At 42.8% G+C, this 20,135-nt stretch overlaps 1 protein-coding gene across 5 annotated transcripts in view; it reads right to left on the bottom strand.

Annotated features, from left to right (window-relative positions):
- Nucleotides 1–20,135, bottom strand: part of itpr3 (inositol 1,4,5-trisphosphate receptor, type 3) — a 322,646-nt gene that overhangs the window by 108,397 nt on the left and 194,114 nt on the right. For all 5 annotated transcript variants that reach the window (XM_078546659.1, XM_078546662.1, XM_078546660.1 and 2 more), the window contains 5 exons: nucleotides 15,521–15,772; nucleotides 14,347–14,491; nucleotides 3,603–3,747; nucleotides 2,117–2,313; nucleotides 867–999 (listed from right to left, as the gene is read on the bottom strand). In XM_078546659.1, the coding sequence (XP_078402785.1) occupies nucleotides 867–999; nucleotides 2,117–2,313; nucleotides 3,603–3,747; nucleotides 14,347–14,491; nucleotides 15,521–15,772 (872 nt within the window). The remainder of the gene's footprint in view (nucleotides 1–866; nucleotides 1,000–2,116; nucleotides 2,314–3,602; nucleotides 3,748–14,346; nucleotides 14,492–15,520; nucleotides 15,773–20,135) is intronic.

The raw sequence follows: 20,135 nt of genomic DNA, 5'->3' as shown, positions 1-20,135 counted from the left end.
CCAGAAATGCAGGAATAGTAGCAAAAGCATGTGAGAGGCACAAAGAGGCAGAGAAAGATAAACTGCAAAGACAGAACTGACGTGAGAGGAGAAGAGAAGCAGCAAGATAGCTAGAGATACAAGTCTTTTTTGAAACAAAATTAGCCATGATCAATGTTACAGCAAATTAATTGGTAGCATTTGAAATAGAATCACCAGTGAAAATACGTAAGGTCACTATTCTAACTCCTTTGCCTCATCATGTACTCTTACACCGAGACAGAATTCAAATGAATACCATTCTATCTAACATCGTAAACAAGATGTGTGAAATACAAGTCATAGATTTCAGGGTGTTGGAACATCACTTTCTACATCTTGACTTTCTGAGATTGTTTTGAGATGCTCCCTGAAACTTGTAATTGCTCCTGGACTGCACAGTTGTAGAGTGAGTAAATACGGCAACAGGGTAGAAATGCTTGATTTGTCATCCCTCCCACATGGACTGCAGTGGTTTAAGATGGCTCATTACCACCATCTCAAGGGCAATTAGAGATGGGCAACAAATGTTGGCCTTGCCAGTGATGTCCACATTTCTCAGAGGAAATCTTCAAGTTGTTTCTAATGTCACTGATGGACAGCAACCTGAGGAAATTTTGCCCGACAAATCAGTAAAATGCCTGCTGCAATTTTTATTTTTTGGAAAGCGTTTTTTGTAGAACTGAAGGAGCACGCTGCACACAGGGAAGCTCTCTGCAGGGATCAGAGTGTTTGAAAACAATGGACACCTCAGAGAACTCAGCTTTCAGACATGTTGAACAGATGAGTTGTTTCCACAAGCATTTCATGTCAAACACTCCTGAGAGGTAAGTTATTATTTATGTTACCTGTCGACTCCATGAATGTAGCGATGGCGCCATCAGCCGTGCTCTCTGGTATAGGATTGCTGTCAACAAATTCCTTTTTGAAGACTGACAGCAGGTATGAAATTCTGAAGTCTAATCTGACATTAAGGATGAACTGAAAAGTAAAGAACTTAAATTAATTCAGTGAAGTTTTTTTTGTGGTGGGGGAGTGGGGGAAGAGGATGTTAATGAGCATTTTCCTCCTGTCTTCACTGTTTTGGATTCTGTTTCTTCTGGGGAGTCTCAAATCACTGACTGAATCCTTCACAGATTGCCCCTCAACACCAGCTCATTGTTGCTGAGTCAATGGCTCAAAAACATCTTCGGGGTTACCGCAATGCCTAGAAAGCATGATATCCTGCCCCTTTCTATTGGGCCTCAAATTAAAAATATATATATTTTTAAAGTGTTCAGTTGAAATCTGCACATCTTTGACATGTTCCCGTGCACTAAACTAAAATTCCAATTCATTCTAAAGGAAGAACCCATCAAAGAGATGGGTGCTTTGAGATCAAAGCACTTCCCAGTCTTTATAAATGTACCTTATCCTCATTCCAATTATTGCTTTACAACCCCATGGACTCTATCAGGTATCCCCTCACATCATGAAATTATTCTCTTCACGCTGACCATGGCACGTCAGAAAATGGCTCTAAAGAGAATCCTCAGGCATTTTTCACTTTAACACATTTTTTTTTCTTTTTGTTTCTATTTCAGGAGGGTGATCTTTGTGTATTGCCTTAATTTCTGCATGATGATCTTTGTGTATTGCTTTAATTTCTGCATGGGTTTCCAATCTCCAGTGATGGGGAGAGCAGCAGTGTGAACAGGTGGGCCGATTCCAGCTTTAATCTAAAAGCAATTTCGTTGTCCTATATTTTTACTGGTCAGTGAAGCTTTCAGCTTCCTTCATGTTCAGCTGTTTGTAGTTATGGCTGCAGCCAATGTTCGGAGAATTGCAAGCCCTGTAGGCCACTCCGTTTTCCTAATGTAAAAGTGGCTATAGATTGGCATTTAAGAGTCAATTAGATAACGGTCAGAAAGTGCCCAAGCCAGGAAAGGTCAACACAAACTGAGTACACAGCAGTATTCTTAGAAATAATTAGAACATATTATAAATATTGGTTAACTCTGACCTACACGGCACAGAATACATTAGGATCAGGATCTTGAAAATAAGGATAAAAATCCAAGGTTACTGTGGTAACTTTAAATCCAATGATATTTCATACCTGTAAAATCTCCAAGATTTTCAGCTTTGTATCCATAACGGTGATGTTTTTACTGTCAGGAATATCTTTCGGCTTTGTCTGGGCTTCTATGTTTACACTGGGACGTGGAACAGGACCAAACAAAGACTGTTTTCTGTTTAGAACCATCGTGGATACTATCTGTCCAACTCCATGGATTGACTTCTTCATACTTTTCCCTAAAATATAGGAAAGGCATGGGTTTTAGGATTAGCAGAGCTGGAACCTTACAAAGTTAGGGAATATCTCAAGAGCTACGTAACTTGGCCATTTGTGTATGGCCCAGTTTCTTATTTGGATAATATCAGCTTAATTTTGTAGCATTTTCTCTCATACATCACCTGAAAAATAATTTGATGCCGAAAATGATAATTGACATTGGGGAATGGTGAAAAATCATTGGTTGCATAAAACCGTGCATGGGCAAAAAATAAACAGAAGGACGCCGAATGTCTTTACAAACCACTGTGGATTCAACAACCATTAAAAGAAATATCGGCAATGAGATGTTGGTCTTACTGCTATTATTTTGCTTCCCTGCCATTGCAAGGTAAGGATTTATTTCAGTATCCAAAGGACTTGCCTTTGTTGCTTACTATGACCGAAGCCACACTAACAGTGGCTTCAGCATCAACCATCATAACACAGGAAAGGAGCCTGCAGTTGAACTGAGAAAATAGCAGTGGAATTAAGGCATCATCATTTGTTTTAGATTGTAAGCCATTCAAAATCTATTTATAAGTTGAAATGGTATTGTTCAATATCAGTAGCAAAAGCATTAAGACATATGTATGACATTCTTTTGTCTGTTATTTTAATGAAGGTACTGAACAACTTAACATGCATGGATTAAAAAAGTGAGCAACAAACTTGACAGGAACACATTACCACATTCATCATTAACATCACCAATGAATTTCAAACCTGAACTAGGTCAGAGTTGAGGTTCTGTACCAATTCTGCATCCCTTGGCATTTAGAACTGGAATTTTCTTTTGATATTTATAAAAGTTGGCATCAAAAACACACCTGCAGTTTATTTTATATAAGATATCAGAATTCCTGCTAAAATTCCTCATTTGTAATAGTTCATAATCACACAATCATTCTTGTGCACAGGTTAAATAGATATGTAAGAAACAGGAATATCTGTTCAAACTGTGCAACCTGCAAAGCATGTATACATTATATATAAAATATCTGACTCTCTGTGGCCTCCCTCAGGTACATCCCCACTCCCCCACTGTCTGAAGAGGAGACAATATATTCTCCCATACCCTTCACCCTTTCCCAGCAAACTGATCAATGGGTTGCTCTGAATGTGTGTAACACTCACTACTTTGGTACCCAACTATCAAAATCGTTCATTCCTCCTACCCACCACCAAATAGAAGAATCACAATAAAAATTGGCCCCATTCTTACAATGTAAGCATCCTGAGAACAAAACTCTTGCACAAAAATACTCACCAGCCCCCTCATCATTCTCCATGGCATCTATAATGTTGGCATCTTGATTACAATCAATAATACCAAGCAGTGTCCTGGTCAGTCGCAGAAGCTCACTGAAGCTGTAGAAACCAAAATAGATCAGATGTCTGGCCAAGCTGACCACCTAGAATAGAATGCAAAATATGAGGACCGGTGAATTTATAATATACAACACACAATAAATATTTATAATATACAACACACAATAAATATTTATAATATATAACACACAATAAATATTTCCACACCAAGCACAGAACTTGAATACTTGCCCTGCTGAGTAATTATGAACATTTTCTGGTCCATGCAACAATTATTATCAATATTGATTTAAGACAATTAAATATAAGTAGATAATCCTGAAAGAACTCCAATTTTAAAGGAATGAAACCTCGGTCTGTAAATCTTGGAAAAGCATTCCATACCATCTGCCATCTTGGCTATTAGAAAAAGTAATTTCCCCACCCTTACTTTATACTCATTATTGAGAATGTCTGTCGGAAAAGGACAGCTACAGGTATGTGAATCTATTTGTTATATATTAAATTCAATATCTGGGGTACATGCTATATCAAATTTTTTTTAATGAAGTTTACAGTAGCTTGTGCTCAGCGCTGATCTTGCTTTCTGAACCTGCTGCAACCCTGATCCTCCTGGTCACAGCAGATCCTTTCCCTCCCTGACCCTCAGACTTGTGCCATCTCCCTATGCCCAACCCTCCGACTTGCAGCCTCTCCATGTGCACAGGCGTAGTAATTATGGCTTTATTTAGTGTGTAATGTACCTTTAAGAGTAATAATTGTTGGGTAAGATCACATGATCCGTAGTAACTAATAGGGGAGTAGTGCGGGCTACCTTACCAGTCAGTGTAGAGATAGAGTTAGGGTTGAAAGCACACGTGTAGTTGCTGCTGAGCATATTGTAAATAAACTCAAAGTTTCCACCTAAGAACTGTCTGCTGATCAACTCCATTGTTAATTGTACAATTTGGCACCCTACAACAAACTGGTGATGAGGATAAAACAGGATTGAACAGAAGAAATCAAGTTAAAAAGAAATCGGCACTGTATCTCGCCTAACGATTGTAGCTAGCAAGCTCCGTTAAAATTGAAGAAGCTATCCCCTCTCAAAATGCCACAATTTTGGAGAATTGAACCAGCCACAGACAATTGGTCTCAACACATAGAACGCCTCACATTGTTTTTTCAAACGAACAAGATTACGGAGGAAGAGAAGAGGCGAACGATCCTCTTGAGTACTTGTGGGAGCAAAACCTACAGTTTGATTCAAAGTTTGATGGTACCCAACCCCCCCAGATTCAAAGGTTTTTGATGAATTGGTGGACCTCGTGAAGGGTCACTTTCAACCCAAGCCCTTGGTCACAATGCAGAGGTTCAGGTTTAATTCACGAAATAGAGCCCCAGGTGAGACAATTACATGCTACGTGAAGCAGCTTGAAGCAGCTAACAGAACATTCTGAGTTCGGTATGACTCTGAACGACATGCTCAGAGATCGTTTAGTGTGTGGTGTGAAAGAGGATATTATTCAGAAAAGATTATTGTCCAAAGTGAAGCTGGATTTCAAGAAGGCGCTAGAGATAGCGCTGGCCATGGAAAGTGCTGTAAGAGATTCACAAGCAAATCAGGGTGCACAAAACAGCGCCATCCTCCACATCGGGCGGGAAACCTCAGCCGAAAGAGGTGCAAAAAAGGGAGACTCCGCCGAGATGTGGGAAACGGCCCACACTAGCCGAAGAATAAAGAACAATAACTTAGCAGCGAAACTGAAGAATAATTTTAATAGAGGTGAAACAATCAGTCCTTTAGCGATTGGCAGTTCAAAAAAATCAAATGCTACTATTGTCATAGAAATGGATGAGGCAATGCAAGGAACGATTCAAGCAGGCTTGTAAACAAAAGAAGAAGCCCAATGAAACCTACAATATAGAAAAGATTGAAACAACAAATTCAGACATTTTGTTTAATGTGAAAGTTGGAAAGACAGAACCAATATTTGTCACAGTGAAAGTAAATGGCAAACCTGTTAGAATGGAAGTGCACACATGAGCTTCCACCACAGTAATTGGGGAAGCACGCCTTCAGATATTTGAACAATAGTGAACATCAATTAAGTTTAGAAGAAACAGTTGCTAAAAGCATATACTGGTGAAGACATTCAAGTAAAAGGCATAAGCAGAGTAACTGTCCATTATGAAAGCCAATCGGCAAAGCTACCAATGTTAGTATTGAGAGGCAGAGGACCAAGCCTTCTAGAGCGAAATTGGTTAAAGGAGATTAAGTTAGAATGGGCTGAACTTTTCCAGTTGAGAGCAAGTGGGCTATCAGAGCTACTTAGAAAGTACGCCACCATATTTAAGGATGAACTGGGGAAAATCCAAGGCCTGCATGCCAAGATTCATGTGGATCTGGAAGCAACCCCGCGCTCCATGAAGGCGAGACCGGTGCCATATGCTCTGTGAGAAAAAGCCGACATTGAACTGAACAGACTAGAAAATCTGGGCGTTTTACAACCTGTTCAGTTCTCAGAATGGGCAGCACCCATAGTCCCTGTCCTTAAACCCGACCAAAGTGTCTGAATTTGTGGAGACTACAAATTTACGGTTAATACAGTAGCTAAGCTGGACAGGCTCACCCTATTCCAAAAATCGAAGACCTGTATGCAAAGCTGACAGGAGGGACAACGTACACAAAGCTTGACATGAGTCATACTTATCAACAACTAGAGTTGGATAATGTCTCCCGGGAATTTGTCACAATTACTAGCCACAAAAGGTTGTACCAATATACACAATTGCCTTTCGGTGTCTCCTCCGCTTGTACCATCCTACAGAGAACATTGGAAAGCTTACTGCAGAGACTGCCCCAGACTGTAGTCTATTTAGACGGTGACAGGATTCACTGAAAAAGAGCATTTGGCAAACTTAAAAGAAATCTTAAAACATTCCTTGCAAGCTAGAGTGCATTTTAAAAATGAAAAGTGCACGTTCCAAGCGAGGGAGGTAATCAATTTGGGTCACCAGGTAGATTCACAGGGCTTCCACCTGGTTGAGGAGAAAGTGAGAGCTATAAGAGAGGCACCTGCACCAAAGAGTGCCTCAGAGCTCAAATCATTCCTAGGAATGATCAACTATTATGGGTGGTTCTTACCCAATTTGTCTACAGTGCTGGCCCTCCTGCATTCTCCACTCAAAAAGAACCAACGTTGGTCTTGGAAAGCACCCCAGAAAGAAGTTTGCATAAAGGTGAAACAATTGTTGCACTTGTCCAATCCATTAGTGCATTATGACCAGATGAAAGAATTGGTGCTGTCATGTGACGCATCTTCCTATGGAGTGGGAGCAGGGCTTTCTCATTGGATAGACGACAGCACAGAATGGCCAATAAGATATGTATCAAGAATGCTCGCCACAGCGGAAAAGGGATACTGGCAAATAGAAAAAGAAGGCCTGTCCATCATCTTTGGTGTCAAGAAATTTCACCAGTATGTACATGGCTGCCATTTTACAATCGTTTCAGACCACAAACCATTGCTAGGATTGTTTAGTGAGGACAAGGCTATACCAATAGCCTCAGCAAGAATACAACGATGGGCCTTAATTCTGGCAGCATATGAATACACTTTCATACATAGGCCTGGCAATCAAATCGCAAACGCCGATGCCCTTAGTTGTTTGCCTTTACAAGAAAATGACGAGCATGTCCTAGTTCTACAGGAACTTGTTTTACTGTTAAATTTCTTAGATTCCTCGCTGGTATGTGCTCGACAGATCAGAGACTGAACAAGTCGGGACCCAGTCCTACCTCAAGTACAAGAACAAGTGCTGCATGGCTGGTCACAGGAGCCTATATCTGACAAATGAAACCGGACTTCAACAGAAGACATGAAATAACCAGCCAGGATGGCATCTTATTGTGGGGAGCACGAGTGATAGTTCCTCCAAAGAGGAGGGAACCAATTTTACTTGAACTACACAGTGCCCATCCAGGGATTTCCCAAATGAAGACCAGAGCACGCAGCTATCTATGGTGGCCTGGGATGGATGGCAAAATAGAGAGTTTAGTAAAGCAGTGTGCAATGTCAGCAACTGCAAAAATTGCCAGTGACAGCTCCGTTATACCTATGGTGGGGGGGGGGGGCGCAGTTAGTCCCTGGGTGTGGTTACAGATTGACTACATTGGACCTTTCCTGGGAACAATGTTTCTGCTCATTGTCGATGCTCATTCAAAATGGTTGGACGTATGTGAGGTGAAGTCACCAATGTTGGCTGCTACATTTGAGAAACTACGTCAGAGTTTTGCCATTCACGGACTACCAGAAGTAGTTGTTTCCAATAACGGCACGGCATTTACAAGTGCTGAGTTTCAACGGTTTGTCAGCCTCAACGGTATCACTCATGTGAAAACTGCACCATACCACCCTTCCTCAAACGGACTGGCCGAAAGGGCTGTTCAAACGTTCAAGGCAGGCATGAAAATGCTAACTGGCGATTCCTTGGCAACCAAGCTAGCACGCTTTCTTTTTCATTATAGGACTACCCCTCACACAACAACAGATGTCACACCTGCGGAGTTATTGTTGAAATGTCATCTCAGGACGAGTTGAGCTTAATAATGTTGAATTTAGAGGAGAGGTTGAAAAGGAGTCAGGGAAGCCTGAAAACTAGACACGACTGGCATAGTCATGAAGGCAAATTTACCGATGGAGAGCCGGTATACATGAAAAATTCGGGGAAGGGCTGAAGTGGTTACCGGGTGAAACAAGTGCGGTGACTGGACCTCTATCTTATCACGTGGAGCTGGAAGGCTGGATCATCCATAAACATGTGGACCATTTAAGGGAGAGAGAGACAAATCACCAAGATTTGGTTCCACCAGTGATCATGATCGGGTCTGCGTTTCCTATTGAAGATACTCAACCCAGGACTGACATGTCTGATGTTCCTGTAAGAGTTGAGGCTACAGAAGTGCAAGTGCACACCGAAGCAGCTGATGTTCAGGAAACTCTGGAAAAGGAGGGTCCTGACAAAGAATCTATAGTTGTGGAGCTGCGACGTTCCATACATACCAGGAAGCCACCTGAAAGGCTGACCTTGTAAATTCCTTACCCAGTGTAAATATTATGTTGTCTTCAAAAATATGTACTTGTAAGTATACTATGTATAGCTGAGTTAAAGGGGGAGGAATGTTATGGTTTTATTTAGTGTGCAATGTACCTTTAAGAATAATACTTTTAGGCAAGATCACAAGATCTGTAGTAACCAATAGGAGAGTAGCGGGGCTCCCTCAGCAGTCAGTGTAGAGATAGAGTTGGAGTTGAAAGCACACCTGTAGTTGCTGCTGAGTACATTGTAAATAAACTTAATGTTTCCACCTAAGAAGTTTCTGCTGATCAACTCTATCATTAATAGTGCAACTCAGCCACCCTACAACACAAGGCAATGGTGATAAAACAAATCTCACGATGCTCAACCAGATTACAGGCCCCATTAATTTACTGACATTAAAGTGAAACAACGTTAAATGGGCAACGTTAAATGAGGGCTTATTGTACTGGGATCCCCCATCATTGAGGGTAGGAACGTTTTTAGATCTTCCTCCTCCAGTTTGCTGTCCACCACCACTCATAACTAGATGTGGCAGAACTGCAGAGCTTTAATCTGATCCATTGGCTGCAGATCGCTTAGCTCTTCTGTCACATGCTTCCTCTCCTGTTTAGTATGCATGTAGTCCTCTGTTGTAGCTTTACCAGGTTGGCACCTCATTTTTAGATATGCCTGGTGCAGCTCCTGGCATGGTCTTCTACATTCCTTATTGAACGAAGGTCGGTTCCTCTGGTTTGACAACAGTGGTAGATGAGAGTTATGGCCGGCCATGAGGTTATATATTGTGAACAAAAAGAATTCTGCTGCTGCTAATGGCGGCTCACAGCACCTCACTGATGTCCAGTTTCGCGTTGCTAGATCTGTTCTGAATATATCCCATTTAGCAAGGTGGTAGTGCCACACAACATGATGGAATTTGTCCTGAGTGAGAAGACAGGACCTCGTCTCTATAATGACTGTGCAGTGGTCATTCCTCCCAGTACTGTCATGGACAGCTACATCTGCGACAGGTAGATTGGTGAGGATGAGGTCAAGTAAGTTTTTCCCTTGTGTTGGTCCCCTCATCACCTATCACAGACATAGTTTGGTAGATATGTCCTTCAGGACTCAGCCAGCTCAGTCAGTAATAGTGCTACCAAGCCACTCATGGTGATGGATATTTAAGTCCCCCACTCAGAGGGAATTCTGAGGGCATTCAGTGCCTCTTCCAAGTGGTATTTAAAATGGAGGATTACTGATTCATCAGTTCAGGAAAGGTGATAGGTGGTAATCAGCAGGAAATTTTCTTGTCCATGTTTGACCTGATGCCATGAGACTTTATGGCATCCAAAATCAATGTTGAGGACTGCCAGGTTACTCCATTCTGACTGTATATCACTGTGCCACCATCTCTGGCGGGTCTATCCTGCTGGTGGGACAAGACATACCTAGGGATGGTGATGGAGGAGTCTGGGACATTGGCTGTAGGGTATGATTGGGTGAGTATAACTATGTAAGGCTATTGACTGACAAATCTGTAGGGCATGCTCCCAATTTTGGCACAAGTTGCCAGATGTTACTGTTAAGGACTTTGTAAGCTCGACTGGGCAGGGTGTGCCTTTGTCGTTTCTGGTGCCTAGGTCAATGCCAGGTGGCCTGTCCAGTTTTATTCTTATTCAACTTATTTATCATTGTTTGATACAGCTGAGCAACTTTCTCAGCCATCTAAGAGTCTAGGCCAAGTAAGGATGGTAGATTTCCTTCCCTAAAGGACATTAGTGACAAATGAACTTGGGAGAGGTTGTGGCGTAGTGGTAATGTCGGAATCCAGAGGCCCAAGTTAATGCCTTAGGGACACAGTTTCAAATCAAAGCCATTCTCAGTAATAATAACCATGAAATTATCATCAATTTGTCTCAAAACCCATCTGAATGTATGTCGCTTCTAGCAAGCGTAAATGAGTGATGTTACAAGCTCGACCAGTTAACTTAAATTGGTCGTTAGTACCTATTGTTGTATCTATTAGCGCACTCCGGATTGTTCAGCAAGTGCTGCCCAATCATGGAATCACATGTAGACATTTTGTTTTAGGATTTGAAATGCCCACCTGGGCATTTTCCCATGTCAGGAGAGCCTACTGTTGTATAAGGGGGCCACTGTGTGAAACTTGATGGCCTCCCAGTAGGTGCTGGGGATAATCCCTCCTTTATGGGCCCTCCATAGACCATGGAGGGGATCCCCGGCGGCAGTGGCCACCCCACGGCAACAGCACTATGTATGCTCAGTGACTCACTGATTGGCAGGGCCTGCCTGCTTGGTTCTGGTGCCCCCAACCTACCTGGCCTCTATTAAAGCACATCCCACAAATGAGGCACTCTTTCCCCAGGAGCTACAGGCGCAGCAATGGCCAGCGGTAGCACTGATACTGCTGAGGCTTGAGCTGCCAGCCATGTGATTGGGCTGCCAGCTCTTGGGGGCTGCTGCAATCCTTAGCTGGACAGTGACCCTGGAAGCGGCCTATGAATTGGCTGCTGCTGGCTACACCGGAGTGTCCTCCTGCTTTCAGCCCCAGGAGTGGAACTTCACCATTACCAGCAAAATTTAGCCCCTAGTTTCTCCTTCTCTTCCTACTTAAATAACGGAGTGACATTTGCAATTTTCCACACCAAAAATTCCCAAATCTATTTAATACCTTGAGGTGGAAACTATTTGGGCCAGGATTTTTACCTCTTCAGGTGGGCAAGCGTCCCAACGTCATCGCGCACTTGCGTAATATTTTGTTTGGCGGGCACGCACGAGAGTCAGCAGTGCACCCGCCGACAATTAACGGGCCTATTAAGGCCATTAAAGTCCAAATTAAATGTAATTATTCACTGCCCGTCCGACCTTACAGTTGGCGGGCAGGCGAAAAGGCCAAGTGGCCTTTGCAGTTTATAGGAAGCCTCATCCACAGGCAGGATGAGGTTTCTAACAGCAATTAAAAATAAAGTAAAAATTTTAACATTTCATTAATAACATGTCCCTGCTCATGTGACAGAGTCACATGAAGGGACATGTTTTTTTAACGTTTTACAATTCTTTATTTTTCGTTTTAAAAATTCTTCATCTCCCTGAAGCAGCTCTGTGCCTCAGGGGGCTTTTCCTGCACGCACCTGCGCGCATGCACAAATTTGCGCGCCTGCCCTTCTCCCCCTGCCTCCACACAGGCAGCGCTGAGCACTGCAGCACCTGTTTCATGCTGGGCGGGCCTTAATTGGCCCACCAGCGTGAAATTGCGGTCCGATGCCGATTGCAGGCGGTGATCAGCTTCCCGACCCTGCCCAGCCTGACCAACGAGGGCAAAATTCTGCCATTGGCGCTGAAGATTTGTCTGCCTTATGTCCATTATTTCCTCCATTCCCATTCTTACTTTGAGTAAATCCACTAAGTTCCTTCTCTTGCCTTATTTTTGTACCAGTGTATCAGTGGTATTTTCCCCTCTTCCTCTACTATGAAAGTAGATATAACATATTCATTTAACAAGTCTGCTGTTTTTTTCAATATCTGTCATAGATTTGCCTGCAATCTAATGGGCCCACATACGCCACAACAATCCTCTCTCTCATAATACATTGAAAAACTTTTGCCAATTGCTCTGATATCCCTTGCAAATTTTAAAAATATATTCCTTTTTGTAACATGTTAATTTTTTAGTCTACTTTTGTAACTTTTAACAATTTTCCAGCCTACTGTCTTTACAATTTTCCTTGCATTTTTGTCAGTTTTTACACTTTTAGCTTGGCACTGTCTTTAACTTTGTTTGTTGATCATGATTGCTGAATTATATAAATGCAACCGTTAGCTTTTAAGTGTTTGTATTAATTTGAGTATTGTAATGGAATACTTCTCTGAATACTTACTTACTAAGGTTAGCTCAGTTGGCTGGATGGCTGGTTTGTGATATAGAGTAACACTAACAGCATGGGTTCAATTCCCATACCAGTTCAAGGTAATCAATGAAGGTCTTGTCTTCTCAACCTTGCCTAAGGTGTGGTGATCCTCAGGCTAAACTCACCACCAGTCGTCTATCTTTGATGAGAGAGCAGCCTATGGTTCTCTGGGACTACAGCAACTTTCATTTCATTTTCCCGCTTACTGTGATCAATTCACTTCAGAGCCCTTTGATGTTTACGTTAAATTTAAAACCTTTTTTTGTGACTCTCCTTTCGCTCTCAAACCTAATATCAAATTCTGTCATATTATAGTGTTATTTGCAAGATATCCCCCTTACTGTCAAATTGTTAGCTGCTTTTGGTTTATTACTCACTATAAAATCCAGTTTGGCCTACTCCCTTGTCAATTCTAAAGCATATTGTTCCATAAAACTGACCTACATGCTAGCATTTTATTGTCTTTATGAGCTGAGCTGTTCTGCTTCTCCCAGTGCACATAAAAATTAAAATCTCCCTTTGTAAAGACACTGTTACATACTTACCAGATCTACATATTTACACATCGCCCTCCCAGCCCATCCTCCAACCCAACTATATCCTACAGGAAACATACACCATTTACATGTGCCAGAAATGCCAGAAAAATAAACTTTGCCTCTCAATTAATCATTTGCCTTCAATTCAAATGCTGGCCTATCTACTATGGTGACCATACACTTTACCCTGCTGATAATATGTTTATACAGAAGCTGACACCAAGACACACATGAAGCCTACAGTTCCAGACAACATTAGCTCATATTATGTAGCACCTTTAATGTAGTAACATGAGTAACATGAACCAAGTGTGGGTGGATATCAACTCAAAGCAAAAGGCAGAATAAAGATAAAGGAAATGACTGAAGGGATTGGTGAAAGAATAGATTTTGAAGAGATTTTTGAAGGTAGTGAAAGACAGAGCAGGACAAAAAGGTTCATCGAGTAAATTCCAAAGCAGATTGAAGGAGGAATGCACAGCAGTCGGCAGCTTTTATCCAGTGTTTCCAACCAAACATTAATGAGGACCCCCATCCATCAAAATGACAGTTGAAACTTTGAGCATTAGCTTAAAGAACGTGGATTATAGAGCTTGGAGTCACACTGAGATAAGATGTATCTGTTGTGAAAAATCAGTGAAAAATAGCAGCCTTCATTGTAAGTAAAGTTTGGTCCCATTGATTGAAAAATATGAGATCCTGAGGGGACTTGACAGGGTGAATGTGGAGACAATCTAGAACTAGAGTTCACTCTTTAAAAATAAGAGGTCGCCCATATAAAACGGAGATGAGATGAAATTTTTTCTCAGAGGGTCGTGAGTCTTTGGAACTCTCTGAAAAGGCAATGGAAGCTGAGTCTTTGAATATTTTTAAGGCTGAGGTGGATAGGTTCTTGATAAGCAAGCGGGTGATAGGTTATCGGGGATTAAGCGGAATGTAGATTTGAGGTTACTATCCGATCAGCCATGATCTTATTAACTGGTGGTGCAAGCTCGAGGGGTCAAATGGCCTACTCTTGCTCCCTGGGTCGTATGTTCGTGTGTATGCCAAACCTGATAAAACATCTATCTGTGTTTACCAAACTGTCAAAATTGTTCAGACTAAGTGAGAATTTAAAATAATGGGTAAGGAAGCATGCACAAAAAAAAAATACCTCATATGTGAGCTTATTCTTTTCCTCATTAGAAAATGGGAGAGCATCATTCACCACGTTGTTGAGATAATCTTCCATAAACTCCATTGTATGAGCAAATTTGTTTTTCTTGTCATCCCGTGAGTCATTCAAATTGGAATCATAACTGCAAACAAAAATTAAATTGCTGTCAAGTTTTGCCCCAACACTAATCCTCATCAACAATTGGGTTTCACTGTCTGCTATGTGATAGCCAGAGAGGGGTTTTACATGGTTAGGACAGGAATTATTAAGTTGTCAGCTGGCAGGCAACGTTTTATAAAAATAAAAATATATGACCTTACTGGAAAAATAATGACATGTTAATGATGCATGGTGCTATTAATGTGCAAACAGGTTCAAGGATTAGAGATATGATGTGAGCTGTAAATCTCCGGAACTTTCTGCTCAGGTATACGCTTTGTGCAAACAGCATCTCATCTTTAGCTTCTTGCTATTTTTAATAACTTGCTGGATTTGCAAATTAATTTCCCATTAAAGCTGGTGCAATAAATTAAGTCTGGTAATTAATAGCATAAGTACCCTTTCAATTATGTGAATTATTTGTGCAATGCCAATAAACTTCTCTGGTCAATTAAAGGTGAACAATTGAAAGTGCGGAGTCTCAGTCTCTCAGATGGTGAATTGTTCTTAGAGATTCTAAAAAGTTATTTTTTCTTAAACTTTTCCTTCCTGTCTCTTTTCTCCCTCACTCAATCCAATTTCTTTCCCCTCTCTTCATTTTTCTTTCTGTACCAGTTTTGAATTTAATTCACCTCATTGCCTTCCCTTTCATTCCTGTTTCTTTCTCAGTCCTTCAATGTCATGGGTTACAGGGTATGCTATTGGTCCCACCATTTAGTAAGATCCCAGATGTCCTGCTGCCCTTGACACAGCATTATTAGTTCACACTTTCAGCAAGTTATGGATAAATGGTTTGAGCTGAAGGGTGTAGGAAAATGTCCAGTTAGCAACACAGACACTTTGAGATGCATTGTTGCTCTAACAAGCTCCAGCCCATAATAATACATTATGACGCCTGCTGGGTTATAACTCTTGACCCTCTCTAGATTACACAATTCATATTCCTAAATTGTTTTACCTAAGCTATATCCACTTCAAGTAAACCCATTGAGACAAATAAAAATGGTCTTACTCTTTGATAGTAATTGTTGTGGGTATTTCAGTCCATAGTCGAGCAAATTTCACTGGTGTTACCAGTTCCTGGGGGTCCCGGTCTACATGGACGTGCAACATCAGATTACAGAAAGAAGCTCGTATATCAAATGGCAACGTTTCATCTGCCATGCACAGAAATATCAAATCCACACTCAGCTGCTTGGAAATTTCATCAATTGCCAAATATTGACGATCCAGACAGATCATAGCAAAGAGCTTCAGCTGATACCTAAAACATAAAAATTGGGACATATTAGAATAGAATATTAGAATAAACATTCCTTTGGGTCCCAACAACTGGTCGGATTTTCCACACCCGCCCGTCGCCGTGATCTTCCGGTCCTGCCGCAAGTCAATGGACTTTTGGCTGGGGCGCCGCCTCGCTCGTGGCGGGGCCCGAAAATCCCGGCCAACATCTTTTAGCCTGAACTTTAGAGGAGCATCTTCCGCTGCATGTTTCCATTTTCCACACCAACCATTTTGCAGCCCCTGTGTAATACAGTCAGCCATTGTTGAATTGGAGGTAGCTTTGTACTAAAGGGCCATGTCCACTTGGAATTTAATTGAGACTGTCCAAACAAAAGCTTTACTCTATGTACAACTGCAGTAACTATCAGCTTTAGATCTATCCTATCAAAATATCTTGTTAGGGGGAGTGTAAAAACCTACACAGTATGAAAACAGGGACAAAAAAATCAGCAATTAGGTGGCTGGGTAATGTGTGGAAAAAAGACTTTGTTACAAATGCTGGACTTTACAAGAGTTATGTTTTAAACTGTCTCCTTTAATTCAAGGTAAAATGGAATAGTTTAGAGAGGGGAATGTGACCTTCTACAAAATCTGCCCATAGACAAACCCATGTGACCTGCTTGATATGGAAGCAGAAACTCAACTTGAAAGTAAGGTGCAAATTTTAACAGCAGGACACAAAGCAGGAGGCAGCTGCATACAGGCTCACAGAGTCAGTCAGACAGAGAGATTTGGGAAAGAAGGCCCACAACAGGTGCTGCCATGTTAGCCAAAAGGAAAGGACTCTTTTGGGGTTAAACATCCAGCAGAGTGTGGTGAGGATGGATTCCTGGTTCAAAGAACTGAGGCTTGTGGAGACTTAAAGATCAAGGAGTTGCCAGAGGGTGCCTTGTTACTGGAAGTCCATTCGATTATGTTTAGAAGATTGAGTAAAGGGACTTTGTTTAAAAGGACAGTGGAAGATTCACCTGATGAGGCAGGGAGAAGAGATCCTGTTGAAACAAGGAGGAGCTTGGGACTTTATCTTGAAACCTACATTTCTGCAGAAAGTGCAGTGTAATGTGTAAATGTGGCATGAGGTTTTCAGCTGTATTAGAAGTTAATGGGGAGTGCCTTTTCTGTAGCTTTATGTATTAGTTGCCTACTAATTAATGTTTAGCCCAAGTTGATTTTAGTTCATTTGTTACAACAAAAGTCTTAAAATGTGAAATCTTGTTGTGCGGTTCCTTTGCATTGGTCATTGGGAATTCCACATCTCTCTTTAAAATATATTAGTCACCATGGGGATTGCAACAACTTCTTTTCATCATTTAGATGTGGGTTCAAATCTAGCCCAGACTAAGGAAATGAAGGTCATTAGTAGTATTGGTTGGTCATATTTCTGTCACTTGGACAAGGCCAGATTATCACTTTCCATGTATCTTTACGTAAACAAGGATAACTAAATTCTGCTGGAATTTCATAAAAATTTTATGAATCTTTCTTTACATGGTTCTCATTTGCGATCTCATTTGCAATAAGGATATGTAACACAGACCTGCTCATGCAACAGGAATCCAATGATTAGCATTCATTTTATCTCATTACGTCCGCGGGAATAAGAAACATTCCATGCTCCAAATTCAAATGTTGCAATCCTGATTTTGCATTCCCGTGAAAATCTGTGCTAGGAATGACTAGCTTCCAAAGCAAGCATAACACATAGCACACAGTGTTGCCTAAACACAAGTTTACAAGATCAAGATTACCCAAATAGGATAAGTGCCCTGGCCTTAAGCCATCAGCTACCCTAAAGGAGCACATGGAGAATCCAGCCAGCGGCTCAAATTTAAATTTATAAGGATCTGACCGCTTTAATTCAGTGGCTACATAAGGAAGCAGATATTTTATAAAAATTTCAAGATGGAAAAGTATTTGTTCAACTTTCCCAAGGCTGTGGTTATGTGGGGGAGGAGGAAGGCTTTGGCAGAAAAAAAAAACAGCAAGTAATTGTAGAGACAAATCGAATCTATCAGCAAGTAATGGAATAGTGCAGCACTCAACTCCTGGTTTGATGACTGGCAAGGTGGGAATGCTGCTGCACAAGGCGGTTTTGCCTTGCGTGGCACTCCAGGGCACCTGAAGCCAACAATGCCTACCTCCCGTCTGGAGGTGCAGCCAGATTAAATGATCTGTACAGTATCGGTGTATCGGTGTGTCATGAGGCTCTGCATCCTTGTGACCACTAAGAAAAAGTACTGTGCTTTCTTGTGCAAATGCCTCCTTTCCACAAGAGAAATTTGGAATTTTCTGCACCCCCGCCTCCTCCCCCCCCGCCACAGCTGCCAGGATCGTCCGGTCCCCACCGAAAGTCAATGGACTTCTGGCTGGGCCGCCGAACCTCCTGTGGCAGGTCCCACCACGACAGGGTCTGTAAATCCCGGCTAATGTGTTTCCTTTGTGAAAAATGCTTCGATCACTTGCCTGATGCACCTGTGTGCATGCAATTGATGACATTTTATTATTTGTCCATGCGATGTGAGGGTTTCTGGCCCGTCCTTAACTGCCCTCGAGAAAGTGGTGGTGAGCCACCTTCTTGAAGCGCTGGAGTCCATGTGATGTAGGTGCTCTCAGAGGAAATGAGTGCCAGGATTTTGACCCAGCAGCAGTGAAGGAACGGCCATTTGGTTCTAAGTCAGAATGGTGTGTAGCTTGGAGGGCAGGTTGCAGATGGTGGTGTTCCCATGTGGCTGCTGCTCTTGTCCTTGTGGTTTTCGCTAAATAGCCATCGGGTCACTTGCAGCCTGCGCTTGTCTTTCCTGCGGCCTGCTTGCTGACCCTCCCACTCTCCACTTCTGTCCCGCTCGTTGCCTCTCTCCTGCTCGTCTCTCTCCCTTGCCACCTCTCTCCCACTCTCCATCTCTCTCCCCTCGTTGCCACTCTCCCATTCGCCCCTCTCACCCGCTCGCATCTTTCCCGCTCGCTGCCCCTCTCCCACTCGCCTCTCTCCCCTCGCCACCTCTTTCCCACTCGTCTCTCTCCCACTTGCCAATTTGATTCACTCCATGTGATATCAAGAAACGGCTGAAGGCACTGGATAGTGCAAAGGCTATGGGCCCTGATAATATTCTGGCAATAATACTGAAGACTTGTGCTCCAGAACTTGCCGTGCCCCTAGCCAAGCTGTTCCAGTACAGGTACAACACTGGCATTTACCCGGCTATGTGGAAAATTGCCCAGGTACATCCAGTACACAAAAAGGACAAATCCAACCCGGTCAATTACCGCCCCATCAGTCTACTCTCAATCATCAGTAAAGTAATGGAAGGGGTCATCAATAGTGTGTCAAGCGGTACTTGCTTAGCAATAACCTGCTCACTAATGCTCAGTTTGGGTTCTGCCAGGGCCACTCAGCACCTGACCTAATTACAGCCTTGATTCAAACATAGACTAAAGAGCTGAGCTCCCAAAGTGAGGTGAGAGTGACTGCTGTTGACCGAGTGTGGCATCAACGAGCCCTAGAAAAACTGGAGTCAATGGAAATCGGGGGGGAAACTCTCCGCTGGTTGGAGTCATACCTAGCACAAAGGAAGATGGTTGTGGTTGTTGGAGTAGCAGTGTGTACCAGCTACAAGATGCACTGCAGAAATTCACCAAGGCTCCTTAGACAGCACCTTCCAAACCCATGACCACTACCATCTAGAAGGACAACAGCAGCAGACACATGGGAACATCAACAAGTGCAAGTTTCCCTCCAAGCCACTCACTATCCTGACTTGGAAACATATCACCGTTCCTTCACTGTCGCTGGGTCAAAATCCTGGAACACTCTTCCTAACAACTCTGTGGGTGTACCTACACCACATGGACTGTGGCGGTTCAAGAAGGCAGCTCACCACCACCTTCTCAAGGGCAACTAGGGACGGGCAATAAATGCTGGCCTAGCCAGCGAAACCCCATCCCGTGAACGAATAAAAAAAAACTCGTCGTCTTTCTCACTCGGCACCTCTCTCACACTCGCCTCCCTCCCACTCGATGCCTCTCCCCCTTTCAACTCTCTCCTACTCACCTCTCTCCCTTTTGCCTCTCTCCCTTCGCCACCTCTCTCCCACTCATCTCTCTCCCATTCGCCACCTCTCCCACTTGCCACCTCTCCCACTCGCCACCTCTACCACTCGCCACCTCTTCCACTCGCCACCTCTTCCACTCGCCACCTCTTCCACTCGCCACCTCCCTCCCACTCGCCACCTCTCCCACTTGCCAGCTCCCCCACTCGCCACCTCCCTCCCACTCGCCACCTCCCTCCCACTCGCCACCTCGCTCCCACTCGCCACCTCGCTCCCACTCACCACATCTCCCGCTCG

This window comes from Cetorhinus maximus, chromosome 8, assembly GCF_964194155.1.
Source record: "Cetorhinus maximus chromosome 8, sCetMax3.hap1.1, whole genome shotgun sequence".
Lineage (NCBI taxonomy): Eukaryota > Metazoa > Chordata > Chondrichthyes > Lamniformes > Cetorhinidae > Cetorhinus > Cetorhinus maximus.
This window is presented reverse-complemented; position numbering and strand designations above follow the sequence as displayed.